General features: G+C 37.4%; 1 protein-coding gene across 9 annotated transcripts in view; it reads left to right on the plus strand.

The window, feature by feature from the left end:
• XYLB (xylulokinase) overlaps positions 1-13,739 on the plus strand; it is a 103,804-nt gene that overhangs the window by 34,594 nt on the left and 55,471 nt on the right. For all 9 annotated transcript variants that reach the window (XR_006166197.1, XM_033009686.2, XM_033009688.1 and 6 more), the window contains 7 exons: positions 2,712-2,830; positions 4,036-4,117; positions 5,143-5,183; positions 5,595-5,710; positions 7,782-7,897; positions 10,368-10,441; positions 11,820-11,916. Coding sequence is in view for 8 of the 9 variants with exons in the window: in XM_033009686.2 (XP_032865577.1) it covers positions 2,712-2,830; positions 4,036-4,117; positions 5,143-5,183; positions 5,595-5,710; positions 7,782-7,897; positions 10,368-10,441; positions 11,820-11,916 (645 nt within the window). In the remaining variant the exon portion in view is untranslated. The remainder of the gene's footprint in view (positions 1-2,711; positions 2,831-4,035; positions 4,118-5,142; positions 5,184-5,594; positions 5,711-7,781; positions 7,898-10,367; positions 10,442-11,819; positions 11,917-13,739) is intronic.

Genomic DNA, 13,739 nt, shown 5'->3' on the forward strand with positions numbered 1-13,739 from the left:
AAGTCAAAGGGCTGCCTTTGATTCCCCCCCCCCCCCCCCCCCCCTTTTTTTTTTTCCCCCCTTAGTTCTCAGGTTATTACTTATTTTATATGTTAAACTTAGTGGTGTAGATCATGACCAGAGGTGCTTGAGTTAGGAACTCACTGTGCATCGCTCCTTGTGTAATCAGAGGAGAAAGCGAAGTGGTTCCAGGTAGCACCTGGTTTTTATTGTCCACTGAGTAGAGATTCTCATGCAGGTGCTCACAGTTGTCTAGGATGAATCCAGGCCAGCAGATTAATAGTTCTTGTAAAATAGTTGTTCCACATCTTCTAAGTGAGTTTCTGAGGGTGGGATAAATTAGCTCATCTTTTTTCTGAGGACATATTGAAGTCTTGCTGCCACTGTATCTACCAGTCATTAAACTCAAGTGTTGTTTGTGTGTTATATAAACTTAGACCTTTTCAGTTATAAAGGTTAGTGTTTTTCCTGTTTTATGCAGGAAAGATTGGAGGCTGTCCTTACATATTGAAAAATTGCATTGGAGAATACTGGTTAAATGTTTCTGTAAACTTGCGGAGTGGAGAAAGGAGAGGATTTTTTCCCCAAAACCACAGAAAACAACTAACTTTTCTCTAGTAAAATTCCTGTTTATTTAAAGATTCTCTTGCTCAATGATTCATTTAATTTAGCAAAGGGGTTCTTGGCCTTTTTAAATTAGAGACTTTTCCAGGAAAATTTATAGATTTACATCTTTCCTTGTAGACAGCCTTGTTATGTCTGAGAGCTTGGGACAGGAGCCTGCTCATATCCTCTGCCTCTGGGAAGTGCCGACAGTGATGTTGGGCTCAGTTTACCATGGAAGGACTCAGGTTACCCCTGGAAGGAGAGGATGGCTAGCTTTAAGAGTGGTCTGACACAGAGAACTGAGACAAGCTGTAGTAGATCTTGCCCCCTTTGCTTTTCTGTAGGTGGTAGCGATTTAGACAGCAGAAATGGGAAATGCACCTTTTGCCTGTGGGGGGCATGATGTGCACTGTGCTCTGTCAAATTCCTGCTCTTGCATCATAGGCCAAATAAACCAGTGCATAATTTGTTGTGTGCTTAATTTGCCTGAAATGGGATTGATTGATTTTTAATAAATTAAATTTTTTATGTTATTAAGTATAATCCAGATATCCTAGTGTTTGGCTTGGGTTATTCCAGTGTTTCAGCTAGAGTGTGCGACGCTTTCTGTTCAGAACACTGTGTGAAGCACAAGTTCCAGACCTTGTTGATGGTGCTTAGGATTGGACTGTACAAATGCATACTTTATTTGTGAATGTTATTTAACTTATTATTAAGCCTATGTGAAGAAGGCTGTTGGGAGTTGATAGGATGGGCTCATTTGTGGATGCGTAACCAGCAGTAGCGTATGTGGGTGGAGTGTGTCGCAGGCGTGTGCTCTTCTTTGGAATAAGAGCATTGCTAGAGCCTTGGGATGTGCTGGTTGAGATGTGGGTTGCATCCCTTCTCTTCCTCTGTGTCCCAGCATTGCAAGCATAGTCTTGTTCCACAGACGCTGCATGTGGGGTCAAGTTCACCATCTTTGTGTTTTAAAAAGCTTAAAGATCTACTGAATGGAAATAAATTTCACGTTTTTCACTGTGCTCAGCTGAGAATGTCCTGTGTTTCTGAGATAACTAAGCTGTGGGCTAAATGGTCTTTGAAATGAAAATGTTATTAATCTAGAATAAGACTAATCTGTCCCTGAACAATGCTAACCACAAATACATACAGATTTTCAAGTCTAATGAAATGTGCAATTAAAGGCATCTTAGAAATGTGAGCAGGGATGTGGAATGCTCAGTATATTATATAGATTTGACCACTAACCAGCTTCAGTTAACTTCTAAACCACTAGTAAAATAGTGAGGAAAAAGCAACGAGAAACCAAACCAAAACTGCACAGGCCTTCCTCAGATCTAGTGATAGTTCTGGTGAGGAAGTAGGTGACCAAATCAGTTATCTAGGTTTTTGCAACCTGTAATTCACTTCACAGAATCTAGACTTTAGAAGTGTTGCATGCTTGCAGGTGTTACATATTTCAGTTGGGCAGTTCAGCATTTCTAAAAATCATGACTTTGCTATTCAAAGGTGGACTTTACAGTCTAGCCTCAAAATTAGAGTCTGCATTTGAAAATTTGACCTCTTGGGTTTTTTTGGACTTCTAAGCTTTATTTTGTCATCTCTCAAGAAGGAAACATGGATATGGAGGAGGATTTGTCAGCATGGATTTAGATGGTTATACGATACTCTACTCAAAGGTAGGAGCAGTGTAAAGCCACACCACCCAGGGGGCAATTTCTTCATTGTTAGGTCTCAGGTGAGCACAACACACCTTCAGGTGATCATTGCTGCATCACTTTTAGATAGTTGTAGTGGAGTCTTTGTCTAAGGTGGAAAAATTGGGGAGAGGTTGATGAGGAGGCATCCATGTTCTTTTTGCTCTTAATTCAGGAATAACTGAATTGTCTAGTGCATTGTGCATCAGAGAAGCCTTTTCTGCTACCTTTACAGGTGAGAGCTATCCAGAGGCTGAATTATCAGTGTCCTTTATGCTTAGAAGATCTGAAACCATTCTCCTTGAATATAAAACATGCACCTGTAAATTTTCTGTTGCCTGTAAAGAGGTGGAATTTTCTGGTACAGTACTGTCTTGTATTTAATGATACACGCTTTCTGTCTTGTAGGTTCTGGTATGAACTTGCTGCAGATTTGGGAAAAAGTATGGTCAGTGTCCTGCCTTGATGCTTGTGCACCTGGATTAGAGGAGAAACTAGGGTGCCCTGTACCTTCCCATTCAGTCCTGGTATGTGCCTGTTTGTAAGAGTTGTAAGCAACAAATAGAGCTTTGTGCTTAGAGTTCTGCTAATAGCACTTTCTTGAACTATATTTGTACGTGCTCACAAGAGTGCATGCACAGTTATCCTTGGAGCTATGCTGCTTGATTTAGTATTTCCAGGTGTGTTGTGAATGTGTATGCCAGAGCAGAAACAGACATCTTTAAAAGCTGCTAGCTGCCGTCTGTCATAGCTTCTGTCATAGCTTCCATCGTTGATCTCCTTGGATTCTTGCATTCCCTGGGTCTATGATGAGAAAAGTTTTGGTAGATGCTCCAGTGATAAGAATTTTTTGGGGTCCCCTCCCATGCCCACCGGCACCTGGTCACTGCAGAACTGTACACAGTATTTATTGCTGTGGAAACAGAACCCAACATTTGCATTTCTTGACAGAGACCTTGTTTTAAACTGCTTGTGGAGTTAATGAGGTAATCTTTGTGAATAATTTGTGATATTTAAAGCTCCTCAGTTCATGTAGCATAATGGTGAAATCAAATCAAGACTCACATCTCTCAGAGTAAATCAATTTAGTCATACTACCCAGCACAAAAAAAGCTATTGCTTTAGTTGTTGTACATGTAAGGGAGTGTAGATACCCATCACTCGATGCCTCAGAATTCAGTGCTGATCTTCTGTAATGTAGAGGAACATATAAAAAATCCTTATAGATGTATTTTTCGATGGATAGTTTTCTTCTCATGTTTTTTCCCTGGCTATCAAATGTGGCTTAAAAGAATACAGTTCTTGACCCCTAAAATAATATGGGTCATATTCCAGTATTTGATGTTGTGATGTATATTAATGTCGTGTTTCCTCTTATATTTGCATTGAATTTCTAATTTCCGTGTATTAATATTCATGTATGTGTGCAAAACAGATGGATGTGTTTATGTTACTTCATGTGAATAACTGGAGAAAGACCCAAAGCTAAAATGCTACTATTTACTTAACCTATTTCAAAATCTAATCTGAGGGTATTTCTGTGAAGTTCTTAAAAACAAAAAAATTGAGTTAAAAATCTTGAAGATATTTATTCATACCTTAAATACACAGAAATGATTATTGTAGCTGCTCTGGGGTTTTTCAGTTCTATGTTACAACACACTGTGTCATATACTATAAGATTACTTTCCATTTTAAGCTTTTTTTTCCCTCTCTTTCTTTCTTTCCTTAGGGTCCCATTTCTCCATATTATAGTCAGCGTTATGGGTTTAGCCCAGCCTGTAAAATAGTAGCATTTACGGGAGACAATCCAGGTGAGATGATTAAATATGTAAGATTCAGTGAATATGATTTTGTATGCACTAAAATTCTAAATAAATCTCATCGCTTCTCACGTGCTTCCTATTCAGTGAAAGAATATCATGTTTATCGTCACTAATACCTTCTTCCAACAGCCTTCCATCACTCGTGGTTCTGAGATATAGACATCTTGGATAAGCTGGGTGTGACGAATTATCTTTTGCCCAGTAATTAGATGTGACTTTATTTGCCTCTTGATGTCTTCAATTTTTGTTTGCCTGCCCCTAAGAAACTATTCTTACTATAAACTGCTAACATTTCAACTTAGAAAATATGAATTACAAAATTGCTGTTGTGTCTTTTCAAGCAAAAAATTGGAGATGGACCTCATAGACTTTCTCTGGGAATTAGAGCTGTCCTTTTGTCAGACTGATAGATCTCAGTATAAGGGAAACTGTTATTTAGGGTCTGTTTTTTGAATCCTGGAGCCTGTTTCAGTGTAGAGCAAATTCATCTCTTTCTCAGGACTGTGAAAATGAAATACTTACCTGTATTACAGTAGCATATACTGGTTTGAATCAAGATGGAGGCTTCATCATGATATGTTTTACATTCATATTCTGGGAGAGGGTTAAACTCTGCATTTCCCAGAAATCCAATTTTTCTTCTAGAGATTCAAATCCAGCTTAGTCCAATAAATACATGAATAGTCTGATGTAAGTGCGAGTGTTTCTCTTTTAAAGTGTGTTGTTAAGTAAAAGTCCACTGCATTTAAAACCTGAATACATAAAACATTAGATAAACATGCAGTTCTATAGTCTTTTGTCTTGAGCATTTTGATTTTCTTAAAAATCACTCTCTCGCCCTGATGCTTTGCCCGTCTTTTACAGTGTATATGGATAAGGCCATCATGAGCATATTTGCCATTTATATTGTAATTTGAGATGGTCGATGTGATGTATTATGATGTCTCATACAGTGTGTTATAACTGAGCCAAACAAGTAACTTTTTATCTGGTATTCTGACTTCTGCTTTCAGCATCATTGGCAGGGATGAGACTTCAAGAAGGAGATATTGCAGTAAGTCAGAACATACTCCTGAAAACCGTCCATATCCCCGGATAAATGAAATAAGTGAAATGTAAAATTGCTGTAGGTGATCAGTTAAATTTATCTGCTAGTGTTGATTTTCTGTTTATTGAATTCATTCTTGTTTTATTTCTATCAATCTTTAAGCTGCCTGAAAGATTTTAAGTAAACTCTTGTGACTATTTTTAACTAATGCTCCAGACATTAAAACGTAAGTCTTTATCTAGTATGTATTTCACTGGCGTGACAACCTAAGTCAGAGCCAGCTCCAACACGAATCCAATTGACTTAATGTGTAATTTAAAAACAATTAGTGGTAATAACAAATGGTTTTAATTTAATTTCTGTATTGCTTTCCATGCATATTGTGATAACACTTCAATTATTTTTTTTCCCCTCCAGATTAGCCTTGGCACAAGTGACACATTGTTTCTGTGGATCCAAGAACCAACTCCTGCCTTAGAAGGTCATATCCTCTGCAATCCTGTTGATTCTCAAACATATATGGCACTTTTATGGTAATACAATTTATTTTTTGTACATCTGGGATCGATAACGTATTTCTTTCTCTGTTGTTAGTGTTTTTTTATTTCTTTTGCAAAATGATAATGGATAGAACATTCAGCATTCTGTGTGGTATATGGCAATCTACTGCTGAAACACTTGCATTAACGTTATAGCATTCCTATTGTTTAATTTGAGTAACTGAAACTGCAGAGTTGTGGAGGATAAATTCTCATGGCAATAAAAAGCTGAAATTATTTTTATGTATACATAGAGCCCAGTTCAGTAGGAATATAAGGTAATATATTTAATGTACAGGAATAACAGTCTTCTGAAATATAATAATGTGAAATGTCAGAAGCTTGACCAGGCTGTATAACTTCTGTGCTCTTGTAGTGGTCCAGAGGGGACATAATGGGGCAGGTGAAGATTTTCTTTTTAGAGAGGAGTATAATCAATGCTGTTCAGGGACATATTAGGCTGTGCATGTGGAAAATACTGAGATCTCAAGAAACCCAGCTGAGAGAATGATCCTCATGGTAGCTTTTGGCTGCTATAATTTGGCAATTGTTTGGTCCCTTGCCAACCAAGTAGGTGGAAGGGTAGCCTGAAGCTATGTTTTCCCTCACTGAGTCGCTGTATTCAGGGTAAAAACTTACAAAACAGGTCATAGTGTTTAGGCAAATATTTACAAGTAATATGCAGATAAATTTTGTGTCTAAATCCCCTGCATTGTAGGTGCTTGAGATGAAAAACTTCAGCAGAGCTCAAATCTGCCCTTTAACTGTAATGTTGAGTCTTACCTATACAGTAATACGATGCTGTAGATGACAGTGGGAACAGTGTTCATAAAGTTGAGTTCAAAAGCATGTTGTCAACTGCAAGTTACTGAGTTTCATAGTATGATTTCCTAGCAGGTTTTTTTTTTGTTTGTTTTGGTTTTGCATTCAGGTTTCTCTTTTACCCAATATTTTTCCAGCTTTTGCTGTGTAAAAGAGCTATACAAACAATCTGTTCATAATAGGAAAGGAGATGCTGAGGCATTTTTATGAATAACTGTTATACTGCCATTGTTTTACTGCAGCTTAACATGTGCAGAAGGCCAAACCTGCCTTTCAGAACACAAGATATTTCTGTAGCCATGCAAATATAAAGAGTTCCTGTTCCTCCTGCCTAACCATTTCTGCCCTGACACTGCCCCTTTTGCACCAATGCTCCTTTATTTCTAGACTATTAGAGTTAATAGGGGACCTTCAGTTAGGAGAAAAAGAATGCTTGAGCTACCAGGCAGAGTATTTGAACAGAAAACTCAGGTAACTTCAGCTGCTGCTACTGAACAAGTTCAATAATTTCCTTGCCCTCTTTCTGGATATTTCTGTGCCTTTCCTGCCGAGTTGCTCTGATAACTCCATGCTAGACAGTATTCAAACTGCTTTCCTCTGGATCTGAGTTGGTTGCTGCAGTATTTTGCAGGAGTGTTATTTTCACAGAGGAGTCAAAGGTGGTGACTGCATAAAGGGTGCACAGACCATAAACACTGAGCAGACGCATATTTTACAGCATGATTTACTGGCTCTGGACCAGAACCATGCAGATACAGCTGTGGTGCTTTCCTTTGCCCAGATCCTGGCACAGAACTAGACCTCATAAGTCGTGTTGGACCCAAGCTGGCTCCATGCTGATACCGTGCTCCTGAAATCATGAATGCAACGGAGAGACTCTCTTGCTCCTCCTTGCAGTCATCTCAGAGTGAGCTTTTCAGCGCCGTGTCAGAGTACTTCTCTGAGGAGCTGTCTTAGCTGTTCAGAGAGTCTGGGTTTAGCGTGACCTGCCAGACTGGATCTAAGCTGACTCATTGGCGAGATGTATTGTGTTCCTCAACACATCCTGTGATATTTGTTTTCTCTCTTATCTGTTTTTTTCCCTATCTCTTCCCATAATGAAGAAGTGATTGTATCTTTTAGCTTCCTGAGCTTTATTCAGCTGATACAATAAACACCAATATTGAGTAAAACAGCAAATTTCTTTAAAAATCTAGGGCTGAATGTTTTGGAAAAATGCATATGGTATGTTTGTGTGTTTCAGTTTTAAAAACGGTTCTCTGATGAGAGAGAGGATCAGAGATGACTGTGCTTCAGGCTCCTGGGATGAATTCTCCAAAGCATTATCATCTACTGTTGCTGGAAACAATGGAAACTTGGGTATGAGCCTTAGCAGGGCTGGGAGTTGCAGTGTTTGTTTAGACACATACTTGAGTGGGTATTGTACCTGCTTTTTACTTGGGTCATGATAAAGGCCAAGAATTAAGTTAACTAGAACAAGGGAAATTCCTAATGTGTACTTAGAAATGCTCTGTTGACAGTTGTAAGTGTCATGATAGTATTTTCTTTCAGTATTCACTAAATGAAATTATATTTATGGAGATCTTGTGGTGATTGAAAGTGTGTTAGTAGCATCTTAGCTGTAGAATGTTTAAATGTAGTAATTTCTGAAAGAGGCTTTCATTAAGATTTGTTTCTTTTTTTGAAGACTCAAACCAGGTGAATTAAGTAGATCCATATTGTTTCTTTCTCAGTCATTACTTTAGAATCTTGTTCATGCATGTGAACAAAGCAGTAATGTCAAGTGATACCCAGATTTCCTGCATTTTCCCCAGTGTATGTGACAGAGTAATTTCATCCCTGTTTTTTCCCCATGTTATGGTAAGTGGATGAAATGAAACAAGATGATTTTAATGGCAACATTTTAAAATAAATAAACCCATGTATTTGAAGTTTTAAATTATTTTCTTTCCTACACTTTAACATTTTACAAGTGTACCATATAGCTCTGAGATAAGTTACTGAAATGTGAGCATATGTGTAATCAAGATTAAAATTTAACCATTGTAGAGCTGTATTTGAAATCAGTGCCATCATCCTAGATCTGAATTGATATGAATAAAATTAATTAAAAAACTGTAGATAGTAAAGTTTTTAAATGTAGATATTTAAGCTGTAGACCTCACTTCTTAGGAAAGTGAATTTAAGATACAGTTTCTTGACACTGTGAGGTTAGAACTGATTTTTTATTTTTGAAAGCTTTGTTATGTTGTCTGTCAAATCCAGTCTCTGTGGAGTATTAAAATGACCAGGAATCTCTTTTCGCTAAAAGACAAATCAATTCAGGTGTTTCAGAAACTGGGAAGAAGTTATTCTAAAACCCAAAAGTCAGCCACTTGAGACAGTATTAAGAAAATTGGAAGCTGATGAAAATATTGTTACTGATGTCAAGGATACCAGGACATTAAAGTTTTAGAATTTGTACTATACTATATTCACTTGCATATCTCAATCCCCTATAAAATGAGTGTTTCATGGAGGTCATCCTCAATGACCTGAATGCTTGGATAACCTCTGGGTATACATGTAAAAATCCAGCAACCTCCATAATTTGAGTTTCTGAGGGAAGCAGAGCAAAGTAGTAACTGGTTAGGCACCCTCCCTTTTATCACTTACTCCCTGCACTCCCTGTTGTCTGAGAAGATGCCCCTGCAGAGGTTTGGAGATGGCAGAGGCGGCTGCTAGCGTGAGGTTGGGATAATGAGAGTAACAGGGGTAGCAAATAGGGGAGGAGGAGGAGTGACTGGATGAGGGTCCTGTTGTGACTGGGAAGTGCCTGAGAAGGCTAATAAACCCAGGAAGTTTACGTGAAGACCTCATCTGCCAGATTCAAGGTGGCAGCAGGGTCAAAGGAAATTTTAAGATACACATCCCCTGTCAGGGCCTGCAGATCTGTAACCCACAGTGTTGCTTACTGGCAGATTTTCAGAATGGTTAATCAAAAAGGTTATGTGTGCTAAAGCACAGTACTATTTTGGTTTTTTTTTTTGGCTAATAATCATAGGGCTCCCAGGGCAGCATATTCTTGTTCTGAGGTCTGAACCTTAGAAACTCTCCTTAGTTTCTTTGCTGTCAGTTTTTCGGTCCTAATTTTCTTTTTTTTTTGTCTCCTTTCTTGAATATCTTTCCTGACCAACCCTTCTTGCCATCAACACAAAAGAAATCTTTTTCACACTTTTTGTCTAGCTGTCTGCAAAGCATTACTGCATTTCTTCAGATCTCATCAAAACTATTCAGAGACCAGCTCTGCTTCGTGGCTTAAAATATGTGATGTTCTCTAATAAGCTCATGAAATCTAATCCAGTGCATGAAATTTTCCAATATTCCTGTACTCTTCTTACTAGCTCACCATTTTTTCTGTTTCATTTGTTTGTTTGTTTGTTTGTTTTGTTTGGTTTGTTTTTTTTTTGTTTGTTTGGGTTTTTTTGTGGTTTTTTTTTTTTTCCCACCCTTGACCTACTGATACTATTTCTAAGATGTGTTTATATAGTGTCTGCTACTTGCATGTGTGTGTGTTCTGATTGGTGTGTGCTCTTTTGTAGGCTTCTTGTTTATTATATTGTTTGGATGCCTAGGGCCAGATATGCTTAAGATCCAGATTTTTGTAAACTGAAAGTAGTTAAATTTGATAAATGTGTGGACTGAAAGTAGTTAAACAGGCTGTGCAGTGACTCAAATGTCTTTGCAAATACGTGATAAACATTTATTATCATTTTAGCTGTGTGCTGAAATAAGATCCCAACTTTGGGCTAGGAGCAAACATGACACTCTTTAATGTTCCTTGATGCAGGTTTCTACTTTGATGTGATGGAAATTACTCCTGAAGCAGTTGGGATTCACAGATTCAACAGAGACAACCAAAAGGTAGTAATAATCTTGTTAACGTCTCAAACCTTGAAGGAGTACTGTCAAGGCTTGAAATGTTTGCCATTATCTTTTTTTTTTTTTTTCCCCTCTCTCTGAGATACTTGCTTTCAAGTTTCATTTATTGCAAGTCCCTGGGATGATTTTCATAGGGAAGTATTTGGTCTGTAGCTTGAGAGTATCTACAGTGCAAAGTCTGAACTAGAATTTATATGGTATTTTTTTTAGGAAATATTTCCTTTACTGGAAAATGTGGATTTAATGAAACCAACACTGTTTTTGAAACAGGATTAACTTTAATCTGATCAAGATCTTAGTACACTTATATGACTTAGTCCCCATCTTCTAAGTTTCAGACACACAGATAAGGATGTGTTGAAACTTTGGGCTGTAATATTTTTTTTAGCTTGCTCTAAATGTGTATGTAAAGTAAAAACCTCATTTTACTGTCCTGCCTATCTTGGAGTAACTTACAAGCTACGTAGTGGTATGTAAATAAGCACAGGCTCAAGTCCAATTGGAATTAAAATATAAATTACGTTATGGAAAGGAAAATTCTTTGTATTTTTTTTCTTTTTTTTTGTTGCGGAATGGATGTTTTTTAAATGTCTGCCTTTCTGGGTGGTACTGAAACTCAGGAGACGCCTTTGATCAATCATGAATCCCAGTCATTTAGACCTCACCTAGGTGAACAGAGATTGATACTATCTTGTGTTTTCAGTGTAGCACTAGTCTGTTAAATATTTGCTGTTTAAATGAATGCACACTTCTAGCTGTTACACAGGTTGTAGGCACTTTCATTGTAGTGCATGGAAAAAGTCAACTTTTTGTGAAAGATTCTTTGTATTTGTTTGTAGCTCAATATTTTCTTACTCCTGTTGCCTTTCTCATAATCTGGTTGACAAAAGGACAGAAAAATGTTACATATAGAAACTAAATTAATGAAAAGATGACATGGTTTCAATTTGTGCAGACAGAAATAGTTTTAAACTTTTGTGACATTGCTTAATGCATCTGAATTTTATTTACTTGCTTCAGTTTTGTATTTCTGAGATACTAATTCTTAACCAGCCTTTGGTGCTGGGAAATGCATAGAGAAGAGTGTACAATTTGCAGTAGAACCTTTTCCCATAGTGCCTTGATTTCAAGTTTGCTGGATTTGCCAACCACACCAGGGTTATGGGTTACTTCTCTGTCATGAGTCTTCAGGTCCAGCTTGTGTGTTTGAGCGAAGAACTGGGCCTAGTTGAAAGCAGACTTCAGGGTGAAGACAGGGATAATCAACTATAAATGTCTTGTGTTTTTAACCAGTCTCCAGCTTGGCATCATATACTGTGTAAGGTGCTTCTTAACTTAATGTAATCCCTCTCTGATACAGGTTTCAGACTTTCCAAAGGAGGTAGAAATACGAGCATTGATAGAGGGGCAGTTCATGGCCAAGAGGATTCATGCTGAAAAGCTGGGTTATAAAGTCAGTAAGTATAATGAAAAGCTGCAGAAGTAGAGATCAAACAAAAAGGTGTCCCGACAGTAATGTCAGTATTGTGGTTCTTGTCCTGCCTGATGGATACAGAAACTGTTATGAATTCTAAATTAGCCTTCTGGAAAATTTTTTGATGGTGTGTTGGGGGCAAATTTTTGCCGATGTTAACTTCAGAAGGACCAATGACTTAAGATTACTTATTTTCCAAGTATTCTTGCTGTTTCATTGTTACTGAGATGCATTGTAAATTTTTAAATAAGGGCTTAGGCTTTGATAGTTTAAGTGAAAAGGAGACCAGCCACCTGCCTAAAGCACAAGACTGTAACTCAGAAAATCTGAAATCTATGTTCAATTCCTGGATCTGCTATAAGCAGGTCACTTACCTCTACCTCAGTTTTCTGTTAATAAAGCAAAAGCCCCTTCCCTGTCTTGTGATTTAGAAAGCAAGAGATCCTGCTTCCTAGAATTTATAATATGAATAGTTTTTAGCACATGGGAACAAGAAGTCAGATAGTATTTTATCTATAGAAGTGGGATCAGATCAGTAGCTGTGCAATTTACAGAAAGAATACAGGCAAGTTGGTAAGATGTTTTACTGGTATTTTCTATCAGTATGTCAGACAGTGGCATCTTAAAAAATACTGAATTAACTCATCTTGAGGGTTTTAAACCAGTGTTTTACTTTAAAAATCATATTGTTTTTATTTACATCCTGATGTCTTTCTTTATAAGCCAGTCTTGACCTTCTCCTTTACAAGCTATTGCTTGACTCCTACCTCCAGGCTTTTATCTGTAATCATGAAGAACATAATTTTTTTTATTTTTAAGAGATAACTCCAGGAGCTGAAAGTTGAGAAAATACAGATATACTGGAACAAATCACAAGGCTTGGCAACTCCACCTCATAAGTTTATGTTGTGAATGTTTTCCTGTTATATATTTTATTATATACTCGAAACCATATTTATTTGGGGAGGTTATTTATGGAGACAGGCAGAGATTCAAATAGATTGTGTTTAAAATATACCTGTTTATCCTTCCTTCTTAGATTCTGCTGCACCAAAAGCTTGGCTTATATAGCCTAGGAAGTTCATGTCTGAAGAGCATACTTTTGCACTCTGTAAATGTCAGGGGTTAGACAAACACCAGAGTGCGAGAACTATTTAAGATAGCAGACAACTCTGACATAGAAACAAATGGGTAGAATTTATTTGTAAATACATTTAGGCTAAGTAGGACAGCCAAAAACCTAACCAGTTTTAAGATGTGGTTTAATAAACTTTAAAAAATGTTGTAGATGTCTACAGTAAAAAGGAGGTCAGTGTGTTTGCATTGCGTTCCTGTAGATTCCTTGGAACCTTGTGTGCTTTTGTTTTGTGTCCCAAGGGTCTTTTAGCTATTTGGTAACAACAGATGAGTTGCTTTAAAAAAAAACCTGCAGTGCGTAGTGTAGGCTGTAGGCATCTCCCACTTTTCCTTAGTGGTATTATTTAAATGTCATATTCTGTTATTTGTGTAGTGATGGCAGGCTTATATCTGCATTTGTTGTGTGACAGCTCTGAAAACAGGGTGTGTTCTGAATGTATTTCAGGGTATGGATGAGCATTGTGGGAATTACTCTGGTATTGCCAGACTTGTTTAATAGCTGCTGTTTTTCAGGCTGCTTTTTTGTTTTTAATATAATTTAAAAGCTTATTTATCTTTTGGATTAAATATACAGTCAAGACCCTTGTGTTTATTCAATTCCTTTTAGGCCTTGTCTACATGGGGAATTTACTTTGATTTTTCCAGGAATCAAGCTGACTTACATTCAGA

Source organism: Tyto alba, unplaced genomic scaffold (assembly GCF_018691265.1).
Source record: "Tyto alba isolate M040663 unplaced genomic scaffold, T.alba_DEE_v4.0 Super-Scaffold_38, whole genome shotgun sequence".
NCBI classification, from domain to species: Eukaryota; Metazoa; Chordata; class Aves; order Strigiformes; family Tytonidae; genus Tyto; species Tyto alba.